Source organism: Sorex fumeus, unplaced genomic scaffold (genome assembly GCF_029834395.1).
Source record: "Sorex fumeus unplaced genomic scaffold, SorFum_2.1 ptg000061l, whole genome shotgun sequence".
In the NCBI taxonomy this organism is placed as follows: domain Eukaryota; kingdom Metazoa; phylum Chordata; class Mammalia; order Eulipotyphla; family Soricidae; genus Sorex; species Sorex fumeus.
The window spans coordinates 11,645,712-11,669,795 of NW_026606118.1; the positions used below are offsets into that span (position 1 = coordinate 11,645,712).

A 24,084-nucleotide genomic window follows, 5' to 3' on the forward strand; every position below is an offset into this window, starting at 1 on the left:
GACAAACACCCTATTCACTGTAATATCTCTCTGGCTCCCAGGCTTTCTGGTTCTAATACTGAATTCATATTCTCATTTCCTTGGGCCACGTTCAAGGTAATATATGAAGCAAAATACACATACTTAGAGGTGAATTGACTTTATAACTGATGATTATTTTGTAGTGTCCCATGTAACAAGTAGAAAGGCCCTGCTAGGATCTTAGATGAAATAGGAGAGTTTTTAATCTATAGTTAGAGCGTGGAGAAAGAACATTAAAAAAAGGAAATGAATATGATTTCAAGCTAAAAATCTTCCCCCGAAATTCTAAACAATAATGGTGCATCTTTTGTCGAAATAATGAATGTAATCAATGTAGAAAAGAGTTAAGTAGAAATCATCTGCCTCACAGGCATTTGGAGGGATGGGAGGGGGGGAGGTATACTGGGGTTCTTGGTGGTGGAAAATGAGTACTGGTGAAGGGAGAGGTGTTTGATCATTGTATGACCAAGACTTAAACCTGAAAGCTTTGTAACTTTTCCCACAGTGAGTCAATAAATAAATATAAAAAGAAAAAAAATAAAATAAAAAAAAATTAAGGTGGAGTTCATGCCCAATTCAATCAGCTAATCAGTGACTGAATAAATAGCAGTACTCCTACAAAAAAAAAATTTAAAAAAATAAAAAAAATAAAAATCTTCCCCCCAGGAAAAGGTGGGTGATTAGGGTGGGGGGGTGGAGAGGGATAAAGGGGGAAGTCTTATCAAGCAGGTAACTTCACTGGTGCAGATCAGGAATGAAAACTGTGGTCTTTGGGGGGCCAGAGAGATAGTTCAGTGGGTAAGGCAACTCATCTTGTATGCAGTAGATCCTCGACTTCCCCGTAAGGTCCCCATGCCTGCCAGATGTGATCCATGAGCACAGAATCAGGAGTAAGGCATGAACACAGCTGGTGTCGCCAAAAAAAAAAAAACCACAACAACAACAAAAGAAGCTTCTCCTTTGAGCCAACAAAGGTCCAGTTGCTCATCTAAAATTGGAAAGAGAAGGGATGCCAGGGATTGAATCAAGGTTGGCGACGGGCAATGCAGGCACCCTACCTGCTGTGTTATTTCTTTGACTGTTGTACTTGTTCACCTTTAAGGAAATTGACCATATATGTTTCATTAACTTCCAGTCAATAATAAAATAAGTACTTAAAAGTCAAAATAAAATAAAATTGGAAAGAGGTGGCAATTGCAGTTACGTTAGGAATGAAGTCTCTACAGCTCCGCCACTAAGATTCCAGGCAAAACCTGGTTGTTTTTGGTTTTATTAAAACATTTTAACATAATAAATGGGCTTCCAGTCACTCCCAAAGTCCCATTTTATGACATCACTGCTTCTCTTACAGACTTCCTTTAGGAGTGGGCCATGGAATAAACTGGGGGGAGGGGTCTCTAGCCCCCTCACTCTCAGGCACAGTGAAGACAAAGAGGGCAGACTTCATTTTTGTTCTCTGCACAGTAAGGAGACAAGGAGATTGGGTCTTCCCTGGAGATGTTCCTTAAGGAGAGTTTACACGTTCATCCTTTTCACAAAAGGCAGTCTTTACCCAGCCCCCACCCCGTTAACTGGTTCAAGACTATTGGCCTACTGCAAAGGTTCAAGACTGCTGTGGTGATTCAGTATTGCTCCCTGCATCTGTGTGTGTTGGGGGGGGGGAGGGGATGCCAGGCATCAAAAAGATTGCAGATCTTTGTTCTTGAGAATTGGCTGTGGAAGTAGTGACAGACCTGTGATACTCAGCAGGGAACCCCTGGCCTCTATTGCTGTTAAATTTTCTTCCCTGTGAGTGAGGGATCAAGTTTTAGCTTCCATTGAATTTAAGAGAAGGTGAAATCCTGCAGAGCTGTGGTCTCGGCGCTTCTCAAAGGCATGCATGACATTTCTGTGGCAAACCTTCAGGAGCAGACACTTGGACTGCATTCCTTAAATGGAGCTGGAAAGAGTGAGGAGTTTGTGCGGGGGTAATGCTTTTGCAGGCGAGAGAACGTAAAATATGAGGGATATATCACCTTTGGGAGACTTGTTTAAAACTCATAAATGGATCTGTGAGGTCTAGAGTGGCATAGATGAATCTGTGGCAAAAAAAAAAAAAAGGGAAATTGAAATAGTATCTAGTGACTATCTCAAGGAACCCAAACATGTAATATCTAAATTAACAGGTTTTCTCCACTCAGTTATTTCCAAGCATAAGCATGCTTCTTGTTCCCCTGCAAATGTCATATATTTGATGGATTTTGTGTTACTTACTTTTATGAAAAACCAAACAGGGCCTCTTTGGTATCATTAGCTCAACCACAGTAAGATCATTTTGCTATTTACGGCAGAGAATTTCCTGCGGGTAATGTGACCCCTGCTTTCTGCCTCTTTAAAAGCAGGGAACAGCACAAGAGAAAGAGGAGAAGGAAGCGGACCTCGCGACCACCCAGTGTCCCGGAGTCCAGGAATGGTTGGCCCAGGCCCGTACCACGTGGACCCACCAGCGTGAGAACAGCCTCCAGCAACAAAAAGTAAAGTATCTCCCCTCTGTCTCTCTGCAGGTTGGCAAAACCAACACCTTCAAAGAAGTATTTCTGATACTAAAGTCAAAACTGTCCTCTCTTCCTATGGACAGAAGCAAGATCTGTCTCACTGCACTTACTCATGACCGCTGGGGTGATGGGTTATTTTAAAGGTTAAGTCATTAAGGGCTGGAGAGACATTAAGACATTAAGGGCTGGAGAGAGATTGGTCACTGGCCTTGCACGATTCCTGGCATCCCATATGGGTCCCCAGAGCACCATCAGGAGTCATTCCTGAGGACAGAGCAAGGAATAGGTCCCAAGCATTGCTTTTTGTGGCTTAAAAACTGGAAGAAAACAACTACAACAACTAAAAGAACAGTGCAGTCATTAAGCAAAAGTTGAGAGTTTGAGTCAGTCAAGCTCAACTGTAATCAGCCTGATCATGGATACCTGCTCTATTTTCAATTTTTGTCCCAATTTGAGTATTCTGTATGTTAAAAAAAAACCCTCAAGAAAGTCTCTCTAGAACTGGTAAAAGTATGAATTTCTTCTTTAAAATTATTTTGGTCGAAATGTGTCAGAAAGAGAGGGACAGACATAGAAAGATTGCTTTCATCTGGGGAATATAAAGTAACAAAATAGGAGACTAACACCAAGAATGGTCGAGATTGGTACCAGGAATTTTGCTCCATGGCTTGGAGGCCAGCCACACGTGCTAGGGAAAAAGGCAGCTCAGATAGAGAAGGGAGCACCGAATAAAGGGTGTTGGGAGGATCCTCCCAGGGTGGGAGAAGCATGCTGAAAGTAGACTATAGACCAAACACGATTGTCACTCAATGCCTCTCTTGCAAACCACAGGACCCAAAAGGAGAGAGAGAGAACAAAAGGGAATGCCCTGCCACAGAGGCAGGGTGGGATGGGGGGTTGGGGGGTGGGATGGATACTGGGACCCGTGGTGGTGGAAAATGAGCACTGATGGAGGGATGGGTGTTTGATCATTGTACAATTGAAACCCAAGCACAAAAATTTGTAAGTCTACAACTGTGCCTCATGGTGTCTCACTAATAAAAATTAAAACAAAAACAAAAACAAAAACAAAACCAAAAACAAAACACAAAGGCGTGCGAGAGAGCCCTCAAAGACTCCCAGCTAGGTGGCAGTCTTGCTTTAGAAACGCGAATGTGTGCCTTGGCCACTCGGGGGCGCTGTTGCCCAGCAAAATTCTCTTTTCCTACTGATTTTTACCAAGGTTTTTTCCAGCTCTCTCTTGAGCCAAAGTAAACTTTGGACTGCTTCGCAACATGTTTGCGTATTTACCTAAACCATACCTCTTCCAAAATGTGCAAATTTAAATTTACGAGAAAAATTATTTGTCGACTCAGAAGCAAGATCGTGGACAAAAATCATAATGTTGTTAATAAAGATGTTTTCCTTTGTCTTTTTTTCCTTGAACAGGAGTTAGAACAAGAATTAGCTGAGCAGAAGAACCTTCTGCGGTCAGTAGCCAGCCGCGGAGAGGAAATTTTAACCCAACACTCGGCAGCAGAGGCCACTGGTGGCACTGGGTATGTTTCCAGAATCGTCTCTCTGCCACTGTTTTCCTGACATTTGAAGGAATCTAACAGCTCACACAAAATACTGTTTTAAACATTTGCAAAAATGTAGCAATTTTTAAAAAAAAATCAAATTCACTTACATTTTGAACATAGTGTGACTAGTTGTGAGTGGACTAGATCCTTTCTGCTCTTTCCAGAATGTTCAGCAGAGCTCTGCCAAGGCGATGCCCCTGAGACCAATATTTAAAGTCTAGTAAGAATCGTCTGAGGAACTTTGATTTCTGGTGTGTCCCAGAGAATGATAAAATCTAACTTTAAATCTTTGCCCTAAACAAAATACATCTGTGGGGCCAGAGCTATGGTACGGTGGGTAGAACATTTGTCATGTAGGCGACTGACCTGGGTTCGATCCCCAGCACCATTTATGGTCCCCAGAGCCTTGTCAGGACTATTCCTGAGTGCAGAGTCAGGAATAATAAGCCCTGATCACTGCTGGGTGTGACACCCCAAACTAAAACAAACAAAATAGTTAAATCTGCCCCTAGTATTTTGAAAAATATGTGTCTTCTTGGGCTGGAGTCTTAGCACAGCGGGTGTGGCGTTTGCCTTGCATGCGGCCGGCATGGCTGACCCGGGTTCAATGCCTCCGGCCCTCTTGGAGAGCTCAGCAAGCTATGGACAGTATTTCCCTGCAGAGCCTGGCAAGCTCCCTGTGGCGTATTCGATATGCCAAAAACAGTAACAAGTCTCACACTAGAGACGTTACTGGTGCCCGCTCGAGCATATCAGTGAACAACGGGAGGGCAGTGATACAGTACTACAGTGCTCTGAACATTGAGACCATTCACCAAGTATTAGTTTCAAACAGCAGGAACGAGTATGGCATCTAGAGTCAAGCACTGCATTCAAATCATCTGAAAGCAACAAAAATCATGGGATGCACTCAAGGAGTTGAAATAATCTCTCCTCTCCATCAGTGCTTGCAAATGCCGACCAGGCCATAAATGCCGTGTCTGTTAATCCAGGGAGACACGCTTTTTTTTTTCCCCCCCCTCATGCTGCTTCTGAGGTGAGACCAGCCTTTCTTTTGCAGTTTCTGTTTTCTGCTTCTTCTGAAATGTTCCTATAGTTTTTAGTCCTCCTGGACACTGGTGGCCAAACTCTCTTGTTTTTGTTTTTTTTTTTCTTTTTGGTTTACACCCACTGATGCAAAGGAGTTACTCCTGGCTTTGCACTGAGAAATTACTCCTGGCGGTGCCCAGGGGACCTTATGGGATGCTGGGAATTGAACCTGGGTGGGCCATGTGCAAGGCAAAGGCCCTACCTGCTGTACTATCATCCCAACCCCCTCCTTCTGTTTCTTTTTTGCTGTAATGAGGATGGAACCCAGGGCCTTACATGCACAGGCAGGATTTTTACCTTTGTGTCTTGCACCCCTCCCCCTTCTCCGTCTCCAACTCTGGTTTGACCAAGAAGTCCCTCTTATTTTGTCTCCTTCTCCGATGTGAGGTTACAAGAAGCAGGAAGAATCTTTTGCAATGAACTTGCCTTGCTTTTTTTTTTTTCCCCTCTGTCTTGGCCTTAAGCTTTGGAAGAGTCCCAGAGGGAAGACAAACAACTATAAATTGCTCTTTCAAGTATAAAAATGTTTTTAAGAGAAGCCCTGCAGTGCAATATTCACTTTTAAAACTGCTGTAAAGTCTTTCTTTTTTTTTTTTAATATAAATTCTTTAGAAAAGTCACCTTTAAATTCTATTTAATTCCAGTTCAACCAAGCCCTTTATGTCTCTGGGTAAATAACCCTAACTAAGCAAACACCCTGGAAGGAGGCTGCATGCAGAAGCAGAAAGAAAACCCATATTCTTCTTGAAAGAGCAGCGTAATAGCATTGCTAAGGGGAAAGTCATATTCAATCTTGCACTTGTTAGCTGGGTTTTGAGAGATTGGACATGAGATTCAGCTTATGTAAGAAAAATTGTGGGGCTGGAACAACAGCACAGTGGGGAGGGCGTTTGCCTTGCATTTGGCCAACCCGGGTTCGATTCCCAGCATTGCATATGGTCCCCTGAGCACCACCAGGAGTAATTTCTGAGTGCAAAGCCAGGAATAATAACCCCTGTGCATTGCCGGGTGTGACCCAAAAAAAGAAGAAGAAGAAAAAAAAGAAATTGTGTGGGAAGGACATAACTTGTGTCTTGGGTATCAATGAAATGTATAATAAGGAGCTGGAGAGATAGTTCAAGGGTTCGGTCCATTGACTGGTCTGGTTAAATCTCCAGAACTCTCTGTGGGTCTTCAGGCATGGCACTGAATATTTTCTGAACGCAGAGCTAGGAGGAAGCCCTGAGTATATCAGGGTATTCCCACGCCTCCTAAATAAATATTTACATGTATAAATAAATATTAATACACATAGCAATAAGCATACATATAAATATTTATAGTGAGTGTGTACAGTCATTTTACTGGGAGACTCCAATGATTACTGAGGAAAATCAAATGGAAACCATCAATAGGAAATATATTATGTACTTATTTATTGTTTATATTAAACAATATATTATAAGACAACATAATGTATTTATATATTATATATTATAAGACAACATAATATATTTATATATTATATATTATAAGACAACACAATGTATTAATATATTATAAAATATATTATGCATAATTTATATTTTATATACATAAAAATACATTCCATGGGAAATGATAAACTATGTCAATTGAATTTAAGACTCACTTGCTGGTGGTGATCAAATAGAAGACCAAATCATTAACCAAGAGGATCAAATTTGAGACTAGAGATATTATGTATCTCCTGGTTTTATACTGAATTATTGTGGAATCAGAAATGAATTGAAGTGACCGTGTAGGACTGGAGCTGTGACTCAGCATTGGGACACTGGCCATGCATATGTGAAGCCTGGGTTCAATTCTTGGCAACTGAAAGCAATATGTACCCCAGCCCATTACCACAGAAGAGGGCGCAATAATGAAATTTGTCTTTCATAAGAATTTTTAAACTTGTCTTTTACCTTACAAGATTTGCATGCCTTCCCCCAAAGTCCAAAGACTGGTATCACGATCACGATCATCCTGTTGTTCGTCAATTGCCTCGAGCAGGCACCAGTAATGTCTCCTTCGTCCTAGCCTAGTGTAACAAACAAAAACAGTGGTTTTCAGTTTTATTTTGGCATTTTTTCACTGAGAATTTTTTTTAGATCCATCCACGTTGATACATACAGCCCCAGCTCTTCATAACTGCTTAATAGGATTTTGCTTTGAATCTAACAGTTTATCCCCTCCCCATGTTTTCTTCTTGATGAATTCTTTCTTCTCTTCCTCCACCCCTTCTCCTTTGTTCTTTTTCTCCCTTTATTTCCCCACCTTCCCCTTCTTCCTTCTTCCTCTTTTTTCCTCCTTCATTTTTTAGTGCTCAAGTGGGAGAGATTCACTGCTATATTCTCGAAGAAGAATCCCCCATTTTAGGAAGAATTGACTTGCAGAGTAGCATATAGTACTTTGAGGGCCACACCCACTAGTGATCAGTGTTTACTCTTGGCTCTGTGCTCAGTGTTGGGGATCAAACCTGGTTTAGCTGCATGCAAGCCAAGTGCCCTACCTGTAGTGTGCTCTCTGTCTGTCTCTCTTCCCCTTCTCTCTCTCTCTCTCTCTCTCTCTCTCTCTCTCTCTCTCTCTCTCTCTCTCCTACTCCCAAACCCAGGTCTGCCTCCCTGTAAGAAGCATTTCTGGGGCATTGGAATTATTTTTTGGGCAACTTGTCAAAAACTGCTACATATGATCATGCAGAATTCTTTGATGGGGCTGGAGTGATAATACAGCGGGTATGGCGTTTGCCTTGCACACGACTGACCCAGGTTCGACTCCCAGCATCCCATAGGGTCCCCTGAGCACTGCCAGGGGTAATTCCTGAGCGCAGAGCCAGGAGTAACCCCTGTGCATCACTGGGCATGACCCAAAAAACCAAAAAAAAATTGATTCTAAATGTTATTTTTTGAATCTTTAATGCTGAGCTTTTGTCAATGTATCAAAATGTTTTTATTATGTCATGGTTCAAATAAGATATGGATAAGGGTATACTTTCATATAACTAGTCTCATTTTTTTTCTTTTTGGGTCACATCCGGAGATGCACAGGGGTTACTCCTGGCTCAGGTACTAAGAATTACTCCTGGCAGTGCTCAGAGCACCATATGGGATGCTGGGAATTGAACCTGGGTTGGCTGCATGCAAGGCAAACACCCTATCCGCTGTGCTCTTGCTCCAGCCCCAGATTTTTTATTTTAAGTTTTTCAGAGTGTAAGCTAATGGCTAAAATAGCTCAGTTTCACTTTTAAAGGTGGGATCTAATTAAAGCAATACGTTATTTAAACTTAACCACTTTTATTTTGCACACCGTGTAAACTTAGCTTATTTATTCTTCTAATAGCGAAAAACCTGATGTGTTGTCCCAGGAGGCGGGGCTGGAAGGTGAGAAGTCACCCGCTGAAGACCGGATGAGAAAGAAATGGGAAAGCCTACATCAAGAGTTTAGCACCAAGCAGAAATTACTGCAGAATGTTCTGGAACAGGAGCAAGAGCAAGTGGTATCAAACATTTTGCTTTCACTTGTTGACTCATGTAAAAAGACATCCAGCTTATGCTTAGGAAATACAACTGTGTAGTAATCGATATCTTCATGCCAAAATGGGGCATAAAATAGTCATTCTACTTTTTGTTTTAGTGAAGCAACACCCAGTGCTGGAATAGCACTGCAATTTTTTTCTTTTTTGGGTCACACCTGGCAATGCACAGGGGTTACTCCTGGCTCTGCATTCAGGAATTACTCCTGGTGGTGCTCGGGGTACCCCATGGGATGCCAGGGATCGAACTCAGGTTGGCCGCGTGCAAGAAAAATGCCTTCTCTGCTGGACTATCGCTCCAGCCTCTCAGAATTGAACTTCCTGACTTCTCATATCCCTCTGTGGAGCCGACTTTTACCCACCCTCACGGTGGCATGTTTCCCCATTCATTTGATCAGAGTGGTTGCCATCGACTCAAATCAGGGACTGCGGGTCTTTCCTCGCTCCTGGTCAGATACAGCGGGCACATTTTTTTTTCTTTTTGTGCACCCGGAGATGGGAGATGGACTGGAGTGATAGCACAGCGGTAGGGTGTTTGCCTTGCACGCAGCCAACATGGCTGACCCGAGTTCGATTCCTCCACCCCTCTCGGAGAGCCTGGCAAGCTACCAAGAGTATCTCGCCCGTACGGCAGAGCCTGGCAAGCTCCCCGTGATGTGTTCGATATGCCAGACACAGTAACAACAAAGTCTCCAATGGAGATGTTACTGGGCCCGCTCGAGCACCCGGAGATGCACAGGGGTTACTCCTAGCTCTGCACTCAGGAATTACTCCTGGCAGTGCTTGAGGGACCATATGGGATGCTGGGATGCAAGGCAAATGCCCTACCCGCTGTGCTAACGTTCCAGTCCCTGGCTGGAACATTTCTGACAATCTTCTCCAATCACTTGCCCAAGCTACAACATCCTGTATACTCTCCATTCAACTCAAAGCCCCTATGTGGCCCATCCTACATTTTCAGCCCTTCAGGAGTCTTATCCATGCTCATCTGATAGACTTTGGAGAGGTTGTGTTTGCTGGAACCCTGCCAACCTCCTGTGAACTTTCTAGACAAACCTTATCTTGCTGCCACTGTGTTGCACAGATGATTCAGACTGTGGGAGTTGAGATTCCTTCCTGCCTTCCCTTGGAAGTGCAAAGGAAGACTCTATTCAGGACCGTTTTTGATTTCCTGCTTCCTTCTGCACCTCAGAATAAGAAAACCCAGACCCATTCGGCAGGCTCTTTTTTAACAAACTGCCCTCATGTGTTTGCTCCGCAGCTTTTCAGCAGACCAAACCGGCTGCTGGCAGGGGTACCACTGTACAAAGGGGATGGGCAACCGCAAGATAAATCTGCAGTGACGTCTCTGCTGGATGGACTGAATCAGGCCTTCGAGGAGGTCTCTTCCCAGGTAGGCTGGTGGCTGTGTGTCTCGGTGTCTAGGACTATCATCCAGCCTGTGCTTGAACAGCTGAGACCCACCTCAAACGCCAGCCTGAGAAAGTCCCTGGGCTGTGCCAATTCTGAAAAAAATCCTTGGGCTTTACCTGTGGCTTTTTCTTGCTTATTTATTTTTCTTGATTGCTGAGTCCCATGTATGCCTTCAGTTGGAGGATTTAACCAATCCCCTCAGACCAAGGGATGCTGATAGTCCTAAAACACTAGTCATTCTTCTGTTTATACCTTGAAACACCACCATTGCTTTTTTGATCCCCCTCTTTATGTATTTCTTTCTTTTCTTCCCAGGGGGGAGGGACAAAGACACAAAATATTCAATTGGAGCGTCAGTTATACGATGGGGTCTCGGCCACCTCTACATGGTTGGATGATGTTGAAGAGCGTTTATTTGTTGCTACGGCACTTTTACCGGAAGAGACAGAAACCTGCATTTCCACGCAAGAGGTGAGTGTCCTGTCTCGGGCCCACATCTGATGTGACAAAGTAGGTGAAGTTTGGAGATCACACCATGAATGTTCTATATAAAGAAGGTTAAGCATAAAATATATTTATGTTTTGCTTTTTTTTTTTTTGGTTTTGGGCCACACCCAGCTGTACTCAGGGCTTATTTCTGTCTTTGAGCTCAAGGATTGCTCTTGGAATGGCTCTGGGGACTGTGTGATACTGGGGAACAAACCCAGGTCAGCCACGTGCAAGGTGAGCATCTCACCTGTTGCACTATCTCTCTGGCCCCTTGTTTTACATTTTTATTCTTTACCTGGTATATGTGGGAAGGGGGAAATGAGAGGATCCTTTGTAGAAACCATCTCAGATTATACATACATTCTACATATATGAAATGCAGGCTAAAAAAATTAATAATGCATGGATTCATAAATCTGACTTGAAAAACACATCTTTTAGCAAGTGTTTGTTATTGTTAACTAATGATGTGTAGTTTCAGTGAAAGTTTTTTTTTTAATGTTTTATGTTAATGATTCTGGGGATTAAGACCAGGGCAATTCCACTTGAAAGGCATGTGATGCTCTGAGTTACATCCCCAGCCCGTAGGTAGTTCTTAAAACACGAAAACCACAGAAAGAAGTCACTAGACACAACAGAGGTTAAGCCACTTATCTTGCTTATGACTGATGGTACTTCAATTCCTGGGTTCACCTGGAGATTCCCCAAGCATTGTACCACATTCTCAGGTGTCCACGTCAAACCACCAACCCAGATGCCTGAGAATCACTAGAAGGAACTCCTTGCTCTCCTGAGTGGTGATGGAAACAGCTCCCCAACCCACCCACCCCAAAGGAAAAGCACAACCTTGCCTGAAATGTATAGCCATACATGAAATGGTTCATCTTGCCCTAGAAACAATCAAAGCAGAACAGTAAGCGGGAGAGAGTCGCCATTCTATAAGAAAATGATTTACTGTCATAGAGATGAATAGAACAAGATGTTAAATGAGATTTATCTTTTATTTAACCTTAGACTCTTGCCAAAGATATTAAGGAAATGTCTGAAGAAATGGACAAGAACAAGAACTTGTTTTCCCAAGCATTTCCAGAGAATGGAGATAACCGTGATGTTATTGAAGATACTCTGGGTTGTCTAGTGGGTAGATTGTCCTTGCTGGACTCAGTAGTAAATCAGCGATGCCATCAGATGAAGGAGAGACTCCAGCAAATACTCAGTTTCCAGGTAAGAGTTGTTGGACCATGGTCTTGCTCTGTTCAGGACCCAATAGGGTGTCTTTTCGCAGTAAATGATTGGCATTTACTTTTCTCAAATGCATCAGAAAGAGCAAGTACATAGAGGGTTCTTAACTCAAGCATCAGAAAACTCAGAGTTTGGGGACCAGAGAGACAATGCAGTCCTTCAGGTTTATCCCTTGCTCATGCCCGAGGCTGCTTTATCCTTGGCACTGGGTTTGCTACACTGAGTTCTGCCAGGATTGATCCCTGAGGCAAGTGATCTCTGAACACTGGTTCCTGTGTTCACAGCCAGGTTTGACCCACCCTCTAACACACCCCCTCCCCGCCGGAAAAAGAAAGAAAGCTAAAAAGTTATATGATCCTAGAGATAAAGGGTTGAGAAAACCACCTAGGAGGATTAAGGGAGGAGTAGAACACTAAATTTAACCAATAAAAGTCATATCCATGACACATTATAATTATAATTTCCAGTTGATTATAGTGGAGTTTAAAAGATTCCCATTAGAACACACAGGAAGTGCTATAATACAGATGAAACTCTGACTGCCATAGCCAGTGACTGAGATCTCTGTATATACTCGTGTTAAAAAATGTGTTTCGTGGAGTTCATGCACAATTCAATCAGCTAATCAGTGGCTGAATAAATAGCAGTACTCCTACAAAAAAAGGGAAAAAATGTGTTTCATTACTTCTCAATTCTCACTCTTCATATTTCTTATTGCCTTTAAGTCCCTGTCTTAAGGAACTGTTCATTTTGTCACCAATTGAATAATTGTGTGCTTGTGAAAATTTAACTGTGATTGTGAACTTCAGCAAATACAAAAGCCTCTGATAGATGTTTACTATTAATATTCATTTCTAATTTTAAAAAGACCTTGCAGCTTGTTAATTTCCTTGTATTACAGCAAGCAAAGAAATTGAATAAAAATACATATAATTAGAGGCAAAAGATGATGTAAAGCTTTGATTTGCTGGGGCCAAAGGCCAAAGCAATAATACAGTGAGTAGCCTGCTTGCCTTGCATAAGGTGGACCTACGTTTGATTCCCAGCATCCCATATGTCCCCCACGAACCATCAGGAATAATTTCTGAGAGCAGAGTCAGAAATAATATGTAGGCATCACCAGCTGTGCCCAAACACAAAAGAAAAAAAAGGAGAAGGAGAATTTACTATGCTAGTATTTTGAGTATTTAAATTTTCATCAGTCCCAGCCAGTCAGAGTCAAGTTTGGACTGAGCATCAATGTTTTGAGATCGTGTTTTGTTCAGAGGATCAAGAAGGGAGCTAGTTGCTTTTAAATTCTCTCTAAATCAGCATCTCAGTTTCTCTTCTGCCTTGGTGTTTCTACCTGTTGGTGGCCAGCTCATGAACAGAAACTGACATTTCATAGTGTTTGGTGTCCTATTTGATTGAGAGAAAGAGTTCCAGTGCTAATATAATTAAAGGTCAGGGAACAAACTACTCTATTACTGAAATGACACCTCCGTTTTTCATTTAGTCTTTGAGCCCAAGCACTGGCTTCTCTGCCAACATGCCAACATTATTTGATACCCAACATGGTGTCCTGGAAGAATGCATAGCACCACAGCGAGTTAATAATCAACTCGTCTATATTTAATTTCTTTGCCCCTACCTTTCATTCCAAATAAATGTCCTGGGTAGGAAAACAAGAAAGTCATTTTAAAAGTGGAAATGAAAAGTGTTGTTTATTAAATGAGTGAGGCAGCCCAGCCCATCTTAAAACTTGAAGTTTCCCTGTGGGTTTGCTTCTCAAAGAATTACACTCTTCTTTCAGGCCTGTTAATAATCTCAAAGACTGTAAAGAAAAGATGATGAAGTCTGTGAGATGTGTAATTCAGAGAGATACTGTCATTTCCTGTTGTTTCTCACGTTTAGTAAGAATACACACATATATCTTTGGGTTTTTGTTGCTTTTTAAATTTGTATTGTTGCGGTAACCTGGTTAGAATAGTGTTAACCTTTATGCTTTGGTGTGTGAAGTTACTGATTCTCCATTACTACCAAAGATCTCAGAACTCTGCACCAAAATATCAACATCCATATTACTATTATTATCAGCCCTTAAAGGCTTTCATTTAGCATAATGAAATCTTTTTTCTGCTTGGATAGGCTCTTCCAATAATTAGTGTGGCTTCCAGAAAATGTGAAATCTTTTCTGTTACGCGAATAGAATATCATTAAGATTAAAAAAATTATCTTAATGATGAAATGGGGCCAGCGCAGTAGTACAGTGGGTAGAGTGTTTGCCTTGCACATGGCCGACCTGGGTTCAATCCCCTGCACCCCAGGTGGTCCCCTGAGCCCCACCAGGAGTGATCCCTGAGCCCAGAGCCAAGAGTAAGCCCTGAGCACTGCCGGGTACATGAAAGCTATAATGATAACGTAGGGAGCATGAACACACTCTTCATTTCTAATTCATGCTGTAGTTGGTACTCATTTATCCCTCGAGATTTGAATTTGTGCTGTCACAAATACATACAGATTTTTAGAAACTTTATTTCTTTGAAATATGTTCAAACTGAGAACTAGGGTTTGAGCCAAAGGAATTAGGTAATCACCAATAGAAATGACCCTGAGATAATTCACCTGTGGCCAGAGGATGTGGGAATCAAAGGAGCCCCTGGAATGATTGGGAAGGAACCATTATACTCTGGCGATGAACATACCTCAGCAGTATCTCAGATGTCAAATGTGGAATAGCAAGACTATTATAAAATATATATGTACATAAAGGCTTTCATTTAGCATAATGAAATCTTTTTCTGCTTGGATAGGCTCTTCCAATAATTAGTGTGGCTTCCAGAAAATGTGAAATCTTTTCTGTTACACGAATAGAATATAAGAATATAAGAAGCAGAGCTTGTTTGCTGATATTTCAGGAGAAGGAATAAAACGTTTGATAATTGATACATATATATGATTTTAAAAAGTAATCATTTTTATTTATTTAATTTGTAATGCCAGAAACCGAATCCCGGGCCTCACATATGTGCAACAAATCAAATACTTTACCATTGAACTACATTCCTGGACCAAATACGTTCAACTAGGAATCATCTTTCCAAGGTTCTATAGGCAGATAACAGTGTGTCAGAGTTCTCAGGCTCGATGGCTTATCCTCAGCACAGTTGAGTAACACCAACATAATCCAACTCAAAATTAAGGCCCTTATTTCTGGCACCATTTTTCTAGATTTCTTAGTTAGTTGACCTCTAGGTTTGCGGATGAGTTTGGATGGGTGAGGGACCTTCATGCCTATTAGGACCTTAGGCCATTCTCAGATGCTTCCGTTCAGGGATGTTTCTGATTTTTGGCTGTCCATTAGCTTACTTGTTTAGCCTTGCATTTTGTGTGAAATGCTTCCATGCTTCCATACAACTTTATCCCCCCGCCCCCTTGGTTTGTCTTTTTTTTTTCCAATTATTTTAATGATTCACCATGAGATCTATATAATGGAATACTATGCAGCTGTTAGAAAAGCTGAATTTATGAAAGTTGCATATAAGTGGATCAACATGGAGTGTATCATGCTAAGTGAAATGAGTCAGAGAGAGAAGGACAGGCATAGAGTGACTGCACTCAATTGTGGAACATAAAGTAACATAATATGAGACTAACACCTAAGGACAGTAGAGATAAGTATCAGGAGGATCATTCCACACAGCCTTAAAGACGCTTTTGCTTTTCCTTGGTGTATCTAACTTCTCTTCATGAAGCAGTCAGGATTTTGCGTGTCAGTCATGTCCTTGCTTAGTATCAGAGAAGTGCTACGTGAAGAGGATGTGGTGTATTGAGTGTCAACCCCTCCATTCTGCTAGCTACCGCCTAAGAAGCAGAGCTTGTTTGCTGGTAATTCAGGAGAAGGAATAAAACGTTTGATAATTGATCTTTTGCTCAAGCCCATTGCTCCCTTTCGAACTGAACACCTCAATTCTGACAGCCTTCTCTTCTCTGTGCCAAACTCAGTACATTTGAACACTTAAATATGGAATTTTGACCAGCATGCCTACCAGCTAAGATATCTTACCATTGACTCTTTGATGTCTTTGATCATCATGAATGGTATTTATTCTCTAAATGTCTGGATGGCTTTTTATATGTTTGTGTGAATTCTTTGGAAAGAGAAGCTAAGTGCGAGGGGAGGAGATAAGGGGGGAATCATTTAGTTCTTATATTTTTTGCAAATATAATGTCTTATAGTTTGTATTATATCTATAGACTGTCTCAAGGTAGAACTCAATGGCATATTTTTTGCTTTAATGTTTAAATGTGCACATTCATTTCAGGCAGAATGAGAAGATTAGGGTGACTGGTATTGCTTTTATCTTGCCTGGTTTCATTCCATTTGTCCTCTGTTAGAGAGACTTTGTGGAATATATTCTTCAAAGGCCATTGTTGGCACTGTGATAAATTGTTACCATCCCCTTTCCTTAAGGCTGAATGTGTCCATCTCTTCAACACATGAAATTCCTACACCTCTATGTAATTTCTAAGAATGTGCAGTTAGACTTAGGACTGTTATTGAGTACCCTGTTGCTAATGGTAAGTCTTCTTTTGTCCCCTTGGCAGAATGACCTGAAGGTGCTGTTTACATCACTGGCTGACAACAAGTACCTTGTTCTACAGAAACTGGCAAATGTGTTTGAACAGCCCGTGGGGGAGCAAATTGAGGTATGGATAACTACCTTTTTTTCAGAATAAGGCTGGAGCGAAAGCACAGCGGGTAGGGCGTTTGCCTTGCACGCAGCCAACATGGCCGACCCGAGTTCGATTCCTCTGCCCCTCTCGGAGAGCCTGGCAAACTACCGAGAGTATTCAATATGCCAGACACAGTAACAACAAAGTCTCCAATGGAGACGTTACTGGGCCCGCTCGAGCAAATCGATGATCAACGGGAGGGCCTTTACTTTTACTTTTTACTTTAGAGTAGTTATCATTTATGATGAAATTTCAGGTGTTCATTGACGAGAAATGGCTTTAACATGGAGCACATGTATTTGTCCGAGTGTTCAAAAATGTGTGGGAACCATCCTTCATGCCTCCCATTTCTTTCCCTTTAGGTCCTATATTTTTCTCTACGAGATTCTTTGTTCCTACAGATATATGAAGGGGATTGGGGAAGAACCGGGGTCCACACCAGTAAACAAACAAATAAAACCCTTGATGTGTAGAGAGTGGGGATTCAGGAAAGAGATATTGGAATACATGTTTCATTTTCCACTAGGAGTTCCGGTTCTTTTTTGTCTTAAAATATAAACTGTGGCGCCGAGTAATAGTATAGCAGGTAAGGCATTTGCCTTGCATGCAGCCAACCTGGGTTCGATCCCCAGCGTCCCATATGGTCCCCCAAGCACCACCAGCAGTAATTTCTCACTCTGACTCTGAGCGGAAAGCCAGGAGTAACCCCCGAGCTTTGCTGGGTGACCCAAAAAGCAAAACAAAAACAAAACAAACTAACAAAATAAAACCTTAAACTGTGGTTGCATTTAATCCCAAAACCTCCTTTATGGAGCTTCAGGAGGTACTTCTCTCTGCTTCTCTCCCAGAGATGAATTTTAGGATGCTAAGCCTATCACTGTATGCAGCTTTGTTTGGGTTTTCGGTCTTTACTCTGGTCTCCTATCCAGACTCTAAACTCCTTGAAGGTCAGGCTGGCTTCTTGAAGATCTTCCTTGAAGATCTTCCTTGAAGATCTTCCTTGAAGATCCGCTTGGCTCCTACAGCCCTCCCACCAGGACTCCGAGGAGTTAGTGCTAGCCACCACTTGTATAACTTGGTGATTACTTGATTTTTCTGCTTCACAGTGAGCAACCTTGCCTTGACCATACTGGTAACACTTTCCTCTTGCTGCACTGAGTCACTCTCCAAAGATGCTTATAAAAGAAGGGGGGAAAACGCATTTCTGAAAAACCAAAACATGGTCAGCAGATGCCTTGTTCTCTGTGCTGAATCTGTTTCTTTTTCAGGTGGCACCGTTCAGAGTTTCCTTATTAGGGAAGACTGTTTTCCCAACTACCCCCTATTCAATCCCTCCTACCTGCTTAGCTTTAAGATAAAGGAGCTGTGGTGTACTAAAGGATTGTCTCCTCTCTGCTATGTAGAGATCACTGTTTTGTGTGGCATCAAAATAAAGACAGAAATGATCATGGCTTGTGTGAGAAATTGCAGGAGTTCTGATGGACTGTCATGGTTTTTACATAGGCAATACAGCAGGCGGAAGAGGGCCTGAAGGAATTGGATGCAGGGATCCTTGAACTGAAGAGGCGAGGTGACAAGTTACAGATCGAGCAGCCTTCTCTGCAAGAACTCTCCAAGCTCCAGGTAACGTTTGCTAAGACCATTTGGTGTTCATAGTACAGTGGTCTAGAATTCAAGGGGGATTGGGGGGTGGGGGGGAAGCTTGTGGTTTTTTTTTCTTTATAAAATTTATAACTTTAGGCCCCAATCATTCTTCCAAGTAACTCAGAAAAATTTCCGAAGCTTCCACCAAATTTCATGCAATGAAATAAATTGTATTGTTGTGCCCCTAAGATTTATTTTTCTAACATTTATTAACCCAAAGGTTAAGTATTGTGATAGAGCTTAGTAGCATATTATTTGTATCCTGAAAATATAATAATTATCAGGCCTATCTAGAAAAGTTAAAAGATGGATATGCAGTGTATGTTTTCATTACAAACTGAAGAATCTGTTGTCAGGGTAAAAATACTCAAACTCATGCTAAAAAGAAACATGATTTTCATCAGTGTATCAGAACTATAGTCTATTCTTCATGATTGATTGAATAGGAAAGAGTAGAGGAGAGAGAGAGAGAGAGAGAGAGAGAGAGAGAGAGAGAGAGAGAGAGAGATTGCCTTGATTCCAAAATAAAAAGCAATAAAGTAGGAGATACTTGAAATCGAAACATGCTTCCTGGCATCCTTCAAGAGTAGAAAATAACACTTGGGCTTCATTTGTTTTCTGAGATCTGGCATCCAGATAAGAATCGAATATTGGGGTTTTAGAAATACAGAGATATCAAAAAATTGGCATCTCATAGGCCACAGAGTACAGTCATATTAATAAAAATTCATTAACCCCCCCCCCCACTCCCGCATTGGTGACCTTGGTGGCCACCATGGGCATGGGCAGCATCTCATCATCAGGCACAAGCATTGACGTCATTGGCCTGGTTGGCTGAGCATCACAGGGAGTGGCCCCCGAGCTCCCGAGCATGACTCAGAAACACCCCCTGGAAGTCACGGACATGACACACACATGAAAACTTCATCTGCATTTCTTATTCCAGAGCTTGCAGGGTTTAATAGCTGAGTCCACTACGTGGCCCAAAGCCCTTTCTTTTGAAAACGAAAATGACACAGTTTTTACTTCATAAACCACATCTTGCCTGATCACCTCATTCCCTTGTCTAAGAGTTCCTAAAGCTGCAAACCTGTTGGCCGTTCTTTATCTGCTTTAGAAAGTTTGCTGCCGGTGCTTAACCGTCAGGTAAAAGCCACAGCATCATAGTGGTAAATAGGTGTTAAAACTGCCCATTTTCCAGATTGAACCATCTCAGCCTGTAGGGCCATAACATGAACTTGAATCAGGCCCATGTGGCTCAAATAAATTGTGCATTTGGTGGATCATCCTCTCCTAAAACGTCTTTCCAGTTCAGTTCTTTTTTTTTTTTGCACAGGCGGGCTGGGGGATAGGGGACCCTTGAGTCTGGGGATAGGGTCAGTAAAGAGACAGGAATGCCCTCACCCCAGAAAGACGTCCTGATGACTACATCCTCCTGGAAAGTTTGTTTGGGATTATTTCTCTGGTCCTTAGAGGAGGGTTAGAGCAATCCTGTTTCCCCATCAACAGGCAGAAGCTGCTGGAAAAGGTGCCTCTCTCCTCCCCCCACACATCCTCAGTGCACCACCTGAGCCCACTCCCAGCACTGGTAGGGGACCCCAACTACATGCCGCCCTACCAGCCCCACCCAGCACCCCTAGTTTAGTTCTTTACTCCACCACATTTGGCAAAAGAAATTGTCTTTTTTTAAGTCCTAAACTCTTGGAGCTCAATTCCAGCCAGACCGTTTCTCTGGTTCTCTAACTGGGAAAGAGCTTGAGGTCTTGTTATTTTTCGGCGAAGTATAAAGGCTCCTCTCTGCCCTTAAGCTGATAGAATAGGTCACTGGAGATAGTAGAACGATGGCAAATACTGTAACCATGACAGCAGAAGCTCCCATCTTCCCGGACCTTTCACCACACACACACATACACACACACACACACACACACACACACACACACGAACCATTTTTTTTTTTAACATTCGGCCCACTTTTGACCCCCCCACTGGTTGGCAACTTACATAATAATTGTCAGATCTGACTCACGTAGAGGTCAGCTCGCATTGACCATATCGCTGGCAATTTCTCAGGACATGTATGACGAGCTGATGATGACCATTGGCTCCCGGCGGGCTGGTCTGAACCAGAACCTTGCCCTCAAGAGTCAGTATGAAAAGACCCTGCAGGATCTGGCTGACCTCCTCCAGACTGGACGCGAGAAGATGGCAGGAGACCAGAAGGTTATCGTGTCTTCCAAAGAGGAAGTCCAGCAGCTTCTTGACAAACATAAGGTGAGAGAGAGACAGCAACAGAGCCAGGAAGATAAGGGCGTTGTGAAAGCACATTGCCCCTTACTGGTATGTCTGAACCCAGTATCACCAATCGTTTCTGCTCCTCTTGGTACAAAATGACTCGTGCAAATGGCAAGTGACTGTGTATGCCTGCCAGCTGGCATGTAAGAATGCAGAATCAGAGAGGAAACATGTCTGTGCTTCTGTCAGTGGGAAAGGATGCCCGGCTTGGCAGGCCTGGGCTGGCTAGCCCGTCTCTGTTTATCAGCATGACAGGAAAGTCAGGGATTCTCTTCTGGGGGATCCCAGTTCAGTCTTAGCTCTGCTCTGGGCCCGTTTGTCCTTAGTACTGTCTTCCTCCCTGCTGGGTCAAGCCCTCTGTGCTCTGCGCTGGGTGGCAGAGCCGCCCCATCTGCTCTGGGACAGGGGTGTGGTATGTCTGGCGTATCACACAGCTGTTATGCTCCTGAGTGCACATTCCTTCCTGACCAAGAGCTGCCGGAGTTTCTTCCTGGGGATAAGGAGTCCTTTGAGTATATTAGATGTCCCTAAACTCTGTGTGTGTGTGTGTGTGTGTGTGTGTGTGTGTGTGTGCCACACCTGGCAATGCTCAGGAGTTACTTCTGGGATGTGTGTGTTTATGTGTGTGCACACCTGGCAAAGCTCAGGAGGTACTCCTGGTGTGTGTGTGTGTGTGTGCCATACCTGCCAATACTCAGGACTTACTCCTGGTGTGTGTGTGTGTCTGTGTGTGTATAAGTAAAGTAAAAATAAAGGCCCTCCCGTTGATCATCGATTTGCTCGAGCGGCCCAGTAACGTCTCCATTGGAGACTTTGTTGTTACTGTGTCTGGCGTATCAAATACTATCGGTAGCTTGCCGGGCTCTCCGAGAGGGGCAGAGGAATCGAACTCGAGTCGGCCATGTTGGCTGCGTGCAAGGCAAATGCCCTACCCACTGTGCTATCGCTCCAGCCCTGTGTGTGTATATGTGTGTATATGTGTCTGTGTGCCATACTGGTGTGTGTGTGTGTGTGTCTGTGTGTATATGTGTGTATATGTGTCTGTTTGCCACACCCAGCAATGCTCAGGAATTACTCCTGGGTCTGCACTCAGGTTTTGCTTCTGGCAGAGATTGGAGAACCATATAGGATGCTGAGGGTCAAACCTAGGTTTTTCCTGTTCAGGAGTACCCACTGTATTGTCTCTCTTGCCTACTTAAAAAAAAATCACTTAATACCCCCCACCCCAGGAAATCTACTTCCTATAAGCCCACAACTAGAATGCCCCCCCCCCCAATGGCAGCCGAGGGGACTACCCCTTCTCCCAGAATCTTTCCAGACCCTCCAGTGGATGGTTTCACCCTTTAAGAAGTACCAGGTTCCTCTGTCAGGCATGGTGGCCTCAGGTGCTCCCATCAGTATATGTAAGAGCCACCGCTTGGCAAGGAAATGGATGATCACAGCACACACACACACACACACACACACACACACACACACACACACAAATAGCTCTTGTATTATTAGCCAGGATTCTGGGAAAAGCTGTATTCCAGTGGAGACTCAACCTCTGACTGTGGAAATTTCCTACAGGGAAGCTTTAAAAATCCCACTGGGTTGTAGATGGTTAATAGAATCTACCATGATGTTGCTCTCTGATGGCTTCTAAAGGTAGAGTTTCTTTTTGGTATGTTTGGATTTTCTCTTTTTCTTTTTGGAATCAGACTATTTTTCCCAGTAGTTTTTTCCCCCAAAATTGTGTGATTTATTAAAGCCTTATCATTTGGCTTTGAAAACATCGCTTTAAAGTTCACAGCTGGTATTTCTCAAATCTTTGACCAGAGCAATAAAATATCATCCTTAGTTATTCCAGAAAGGGAAAAAAAGGATCGATGAATATAAATAACTGAGAAATTAAGCTCAATATGTGAAGCCCTCTTGAAAGAGTGGTTTGTCTTAAACAGCCCTCCCAGCCCTGGATCATCCATCTGCAGCTCTCGGGGGAGAAAAGAAGGGACTGTGGAGGGGTGTCAGTGTCCTGTGAATGTTGCGCTCCATGACCTCCAAGTTCTCTGCCAATTTTAAAGTTCTCTGGTATAATCACAATTCATTCCTCTGGATCAGACTGAATTCTGGTGGTGACCTTGGGCAAGTTACCTCTGCATACTAAGAAATAAAACCACCTACTCACAGAGCTAGTGAAATCACCCCAAAAAGGGGAAGGAAATCACCCCAAAAAGTACAGAGAACACCCTCACATTTTCTGTTAGTATCAACTTCCAGAACCTTCTATTCTTCATGGTCTGGACAGAGACCACCCCACCCCCCCGCTTCATCTTTTGGGGCCTGGCACAACTAAAAATGAACACCTCGAGGCTGGAGTTATGGGACAGCTGCTAGGGTTATGTAGTCCCCCCTCAAGGAGTGATCCCCATGTGCAGAGCCAGGAATAAGCCCAGAGCAGAACCTGGTGTGCCCCCCCCCCCACCAAAATAACAATAACACTGTAGCACTGTCCTCCTGTTGTTCATCAATTTTGCTGGAGCAGGCCCAGTAACATTGTGAGACTTGTTACTGTGTTTAGCATATCGAATATGTCATGGGGAGCTTGCCAGGCTCGGCCATGTGGGCGAGATACTCTCGGTAGCTTGACAGACTCTCTGAGAGGGGCAGAGGAAAATAACAATAATAATAGTAAATTAAAAAACTGACATCTCAAGTGGCAGCAAACTGGGTGGCCTCATGTGAAGCAAAATAAGCCAGAGAGAGGACAAATACTGGATGATCTCACTCATGTGTGTTATAGTGAGACACAAAACAAAGGGATTGCCAGAATAGACAAGTCCGCGACCTTAGATTATAGAGCTAAGAATATCAAAGTAGGAGGGAGAGGGGGTGGAGCGATAGTACAGAGAGTAGGGTGTTTTCCTTGCACATGGCCGACCCAGGTTCGATCCCCGGCATTCCATCGGGTCCCCCAGGCAGTGCCAGGAGTAGTTCCTGAGCGCAGAGCAAGGAGTAACCTCTGAGTATTGCTGGGTGTGACCCCAAAGAAAAGTAGGAGAGGAAATGAGGGGGACAGGTATGGGGTCAGATGAGGGAGATTAGAAGCTATATAAAGGCAGTAGAGGAGGGAATTGGGTACTTTGGTGATGGCGAGGGAAGGTATCACACGCATTACACTACTGGGCTGACACAATAGTACAGTGGGTTAGGGGCTTGCTTGGCATGTGGCCGACCTGGATTCAACTTCCATGTAGTCTCCCAAGATGCTCCAGGAGTTAACCCTGAATGTAAAGCCAAGAGTGAGCCCTGAGCAATGCTGGGAGTTGCCCTTAAATCAAAACAAAATCAAAAAGAAAGTCAAACAACATTATACTGTTGTTAAAGGAAAAAAAGTAACCTTGCAAAACACACCTGTAGGATTTTTCAAGCATGGCGGTGATGTTGACTCAGAAACCAAAGCTGTGTGAATTTTCTTGCATCCATTGCATGGAGGTATAATCTGAAGGCAACTGGAAAGTAGCTAATAAATACCCATCTGTCAAGTGGCGGCAGCGAAAAGCAA

The 24,084-nt window shown here is 43.0% G+C and overlaps 1 protein-coding gene across 9 annotated transcripts in view; it reads left to right on the forward strand.

Moving 5' to 3' along the window:
- The window catches only part of SYNE1 (spectrin repeat containing nuclear envelope protein 1), a 566,819-nt gene that overhangs the window by 402,259 nt on the left and 140,476 nt on the right, over positions 1-24,084 (forward strand). For 5 of the 9 annotated variants that reach the window (XM_056125930.1, XM_056125931.1, XM_056125932.1 and 2 more), the window contains 9 exons: positions 2,403-2,534; positions 3,984-4,093; positions 8,546-8,702; positions 10,000-10,131; positions 10,467-10,622; positions 11,655-11,864; positions 16,470-16,571; positions 18,102-18,221; positions 20,316-20,516. In XM_056125930.1, the coding sequence (XP_055981905.1) occupies positions 2,403-2,534; positions 3,984-4,093; positions 8,546-8,702; positions 10,000-10,131; positions 10,467-10,622; positions 11,655-11,864; positions 16,470-16,571; positions 18,102-18,221; positions 20,316-20,516 (1,320 nt within the window). Of the gene's footprint in view, positions 1-2,399; positions 2,535-3,983; positions 4,094-8,545; positions 8,703-9,999; positions 10,132-10,466; positions 10,623-11,654; positions 11,865-16,469; positions 16,572-18,101; positions 18,222-20,315; positions 20,517-24,084 lie in introns of all 9 variants that reach the window. The other 4 variants (XM_056125935.1, XM_056125936.1, XM_056125937.1 and 1 more) reach the window with 1 other exon arrangement.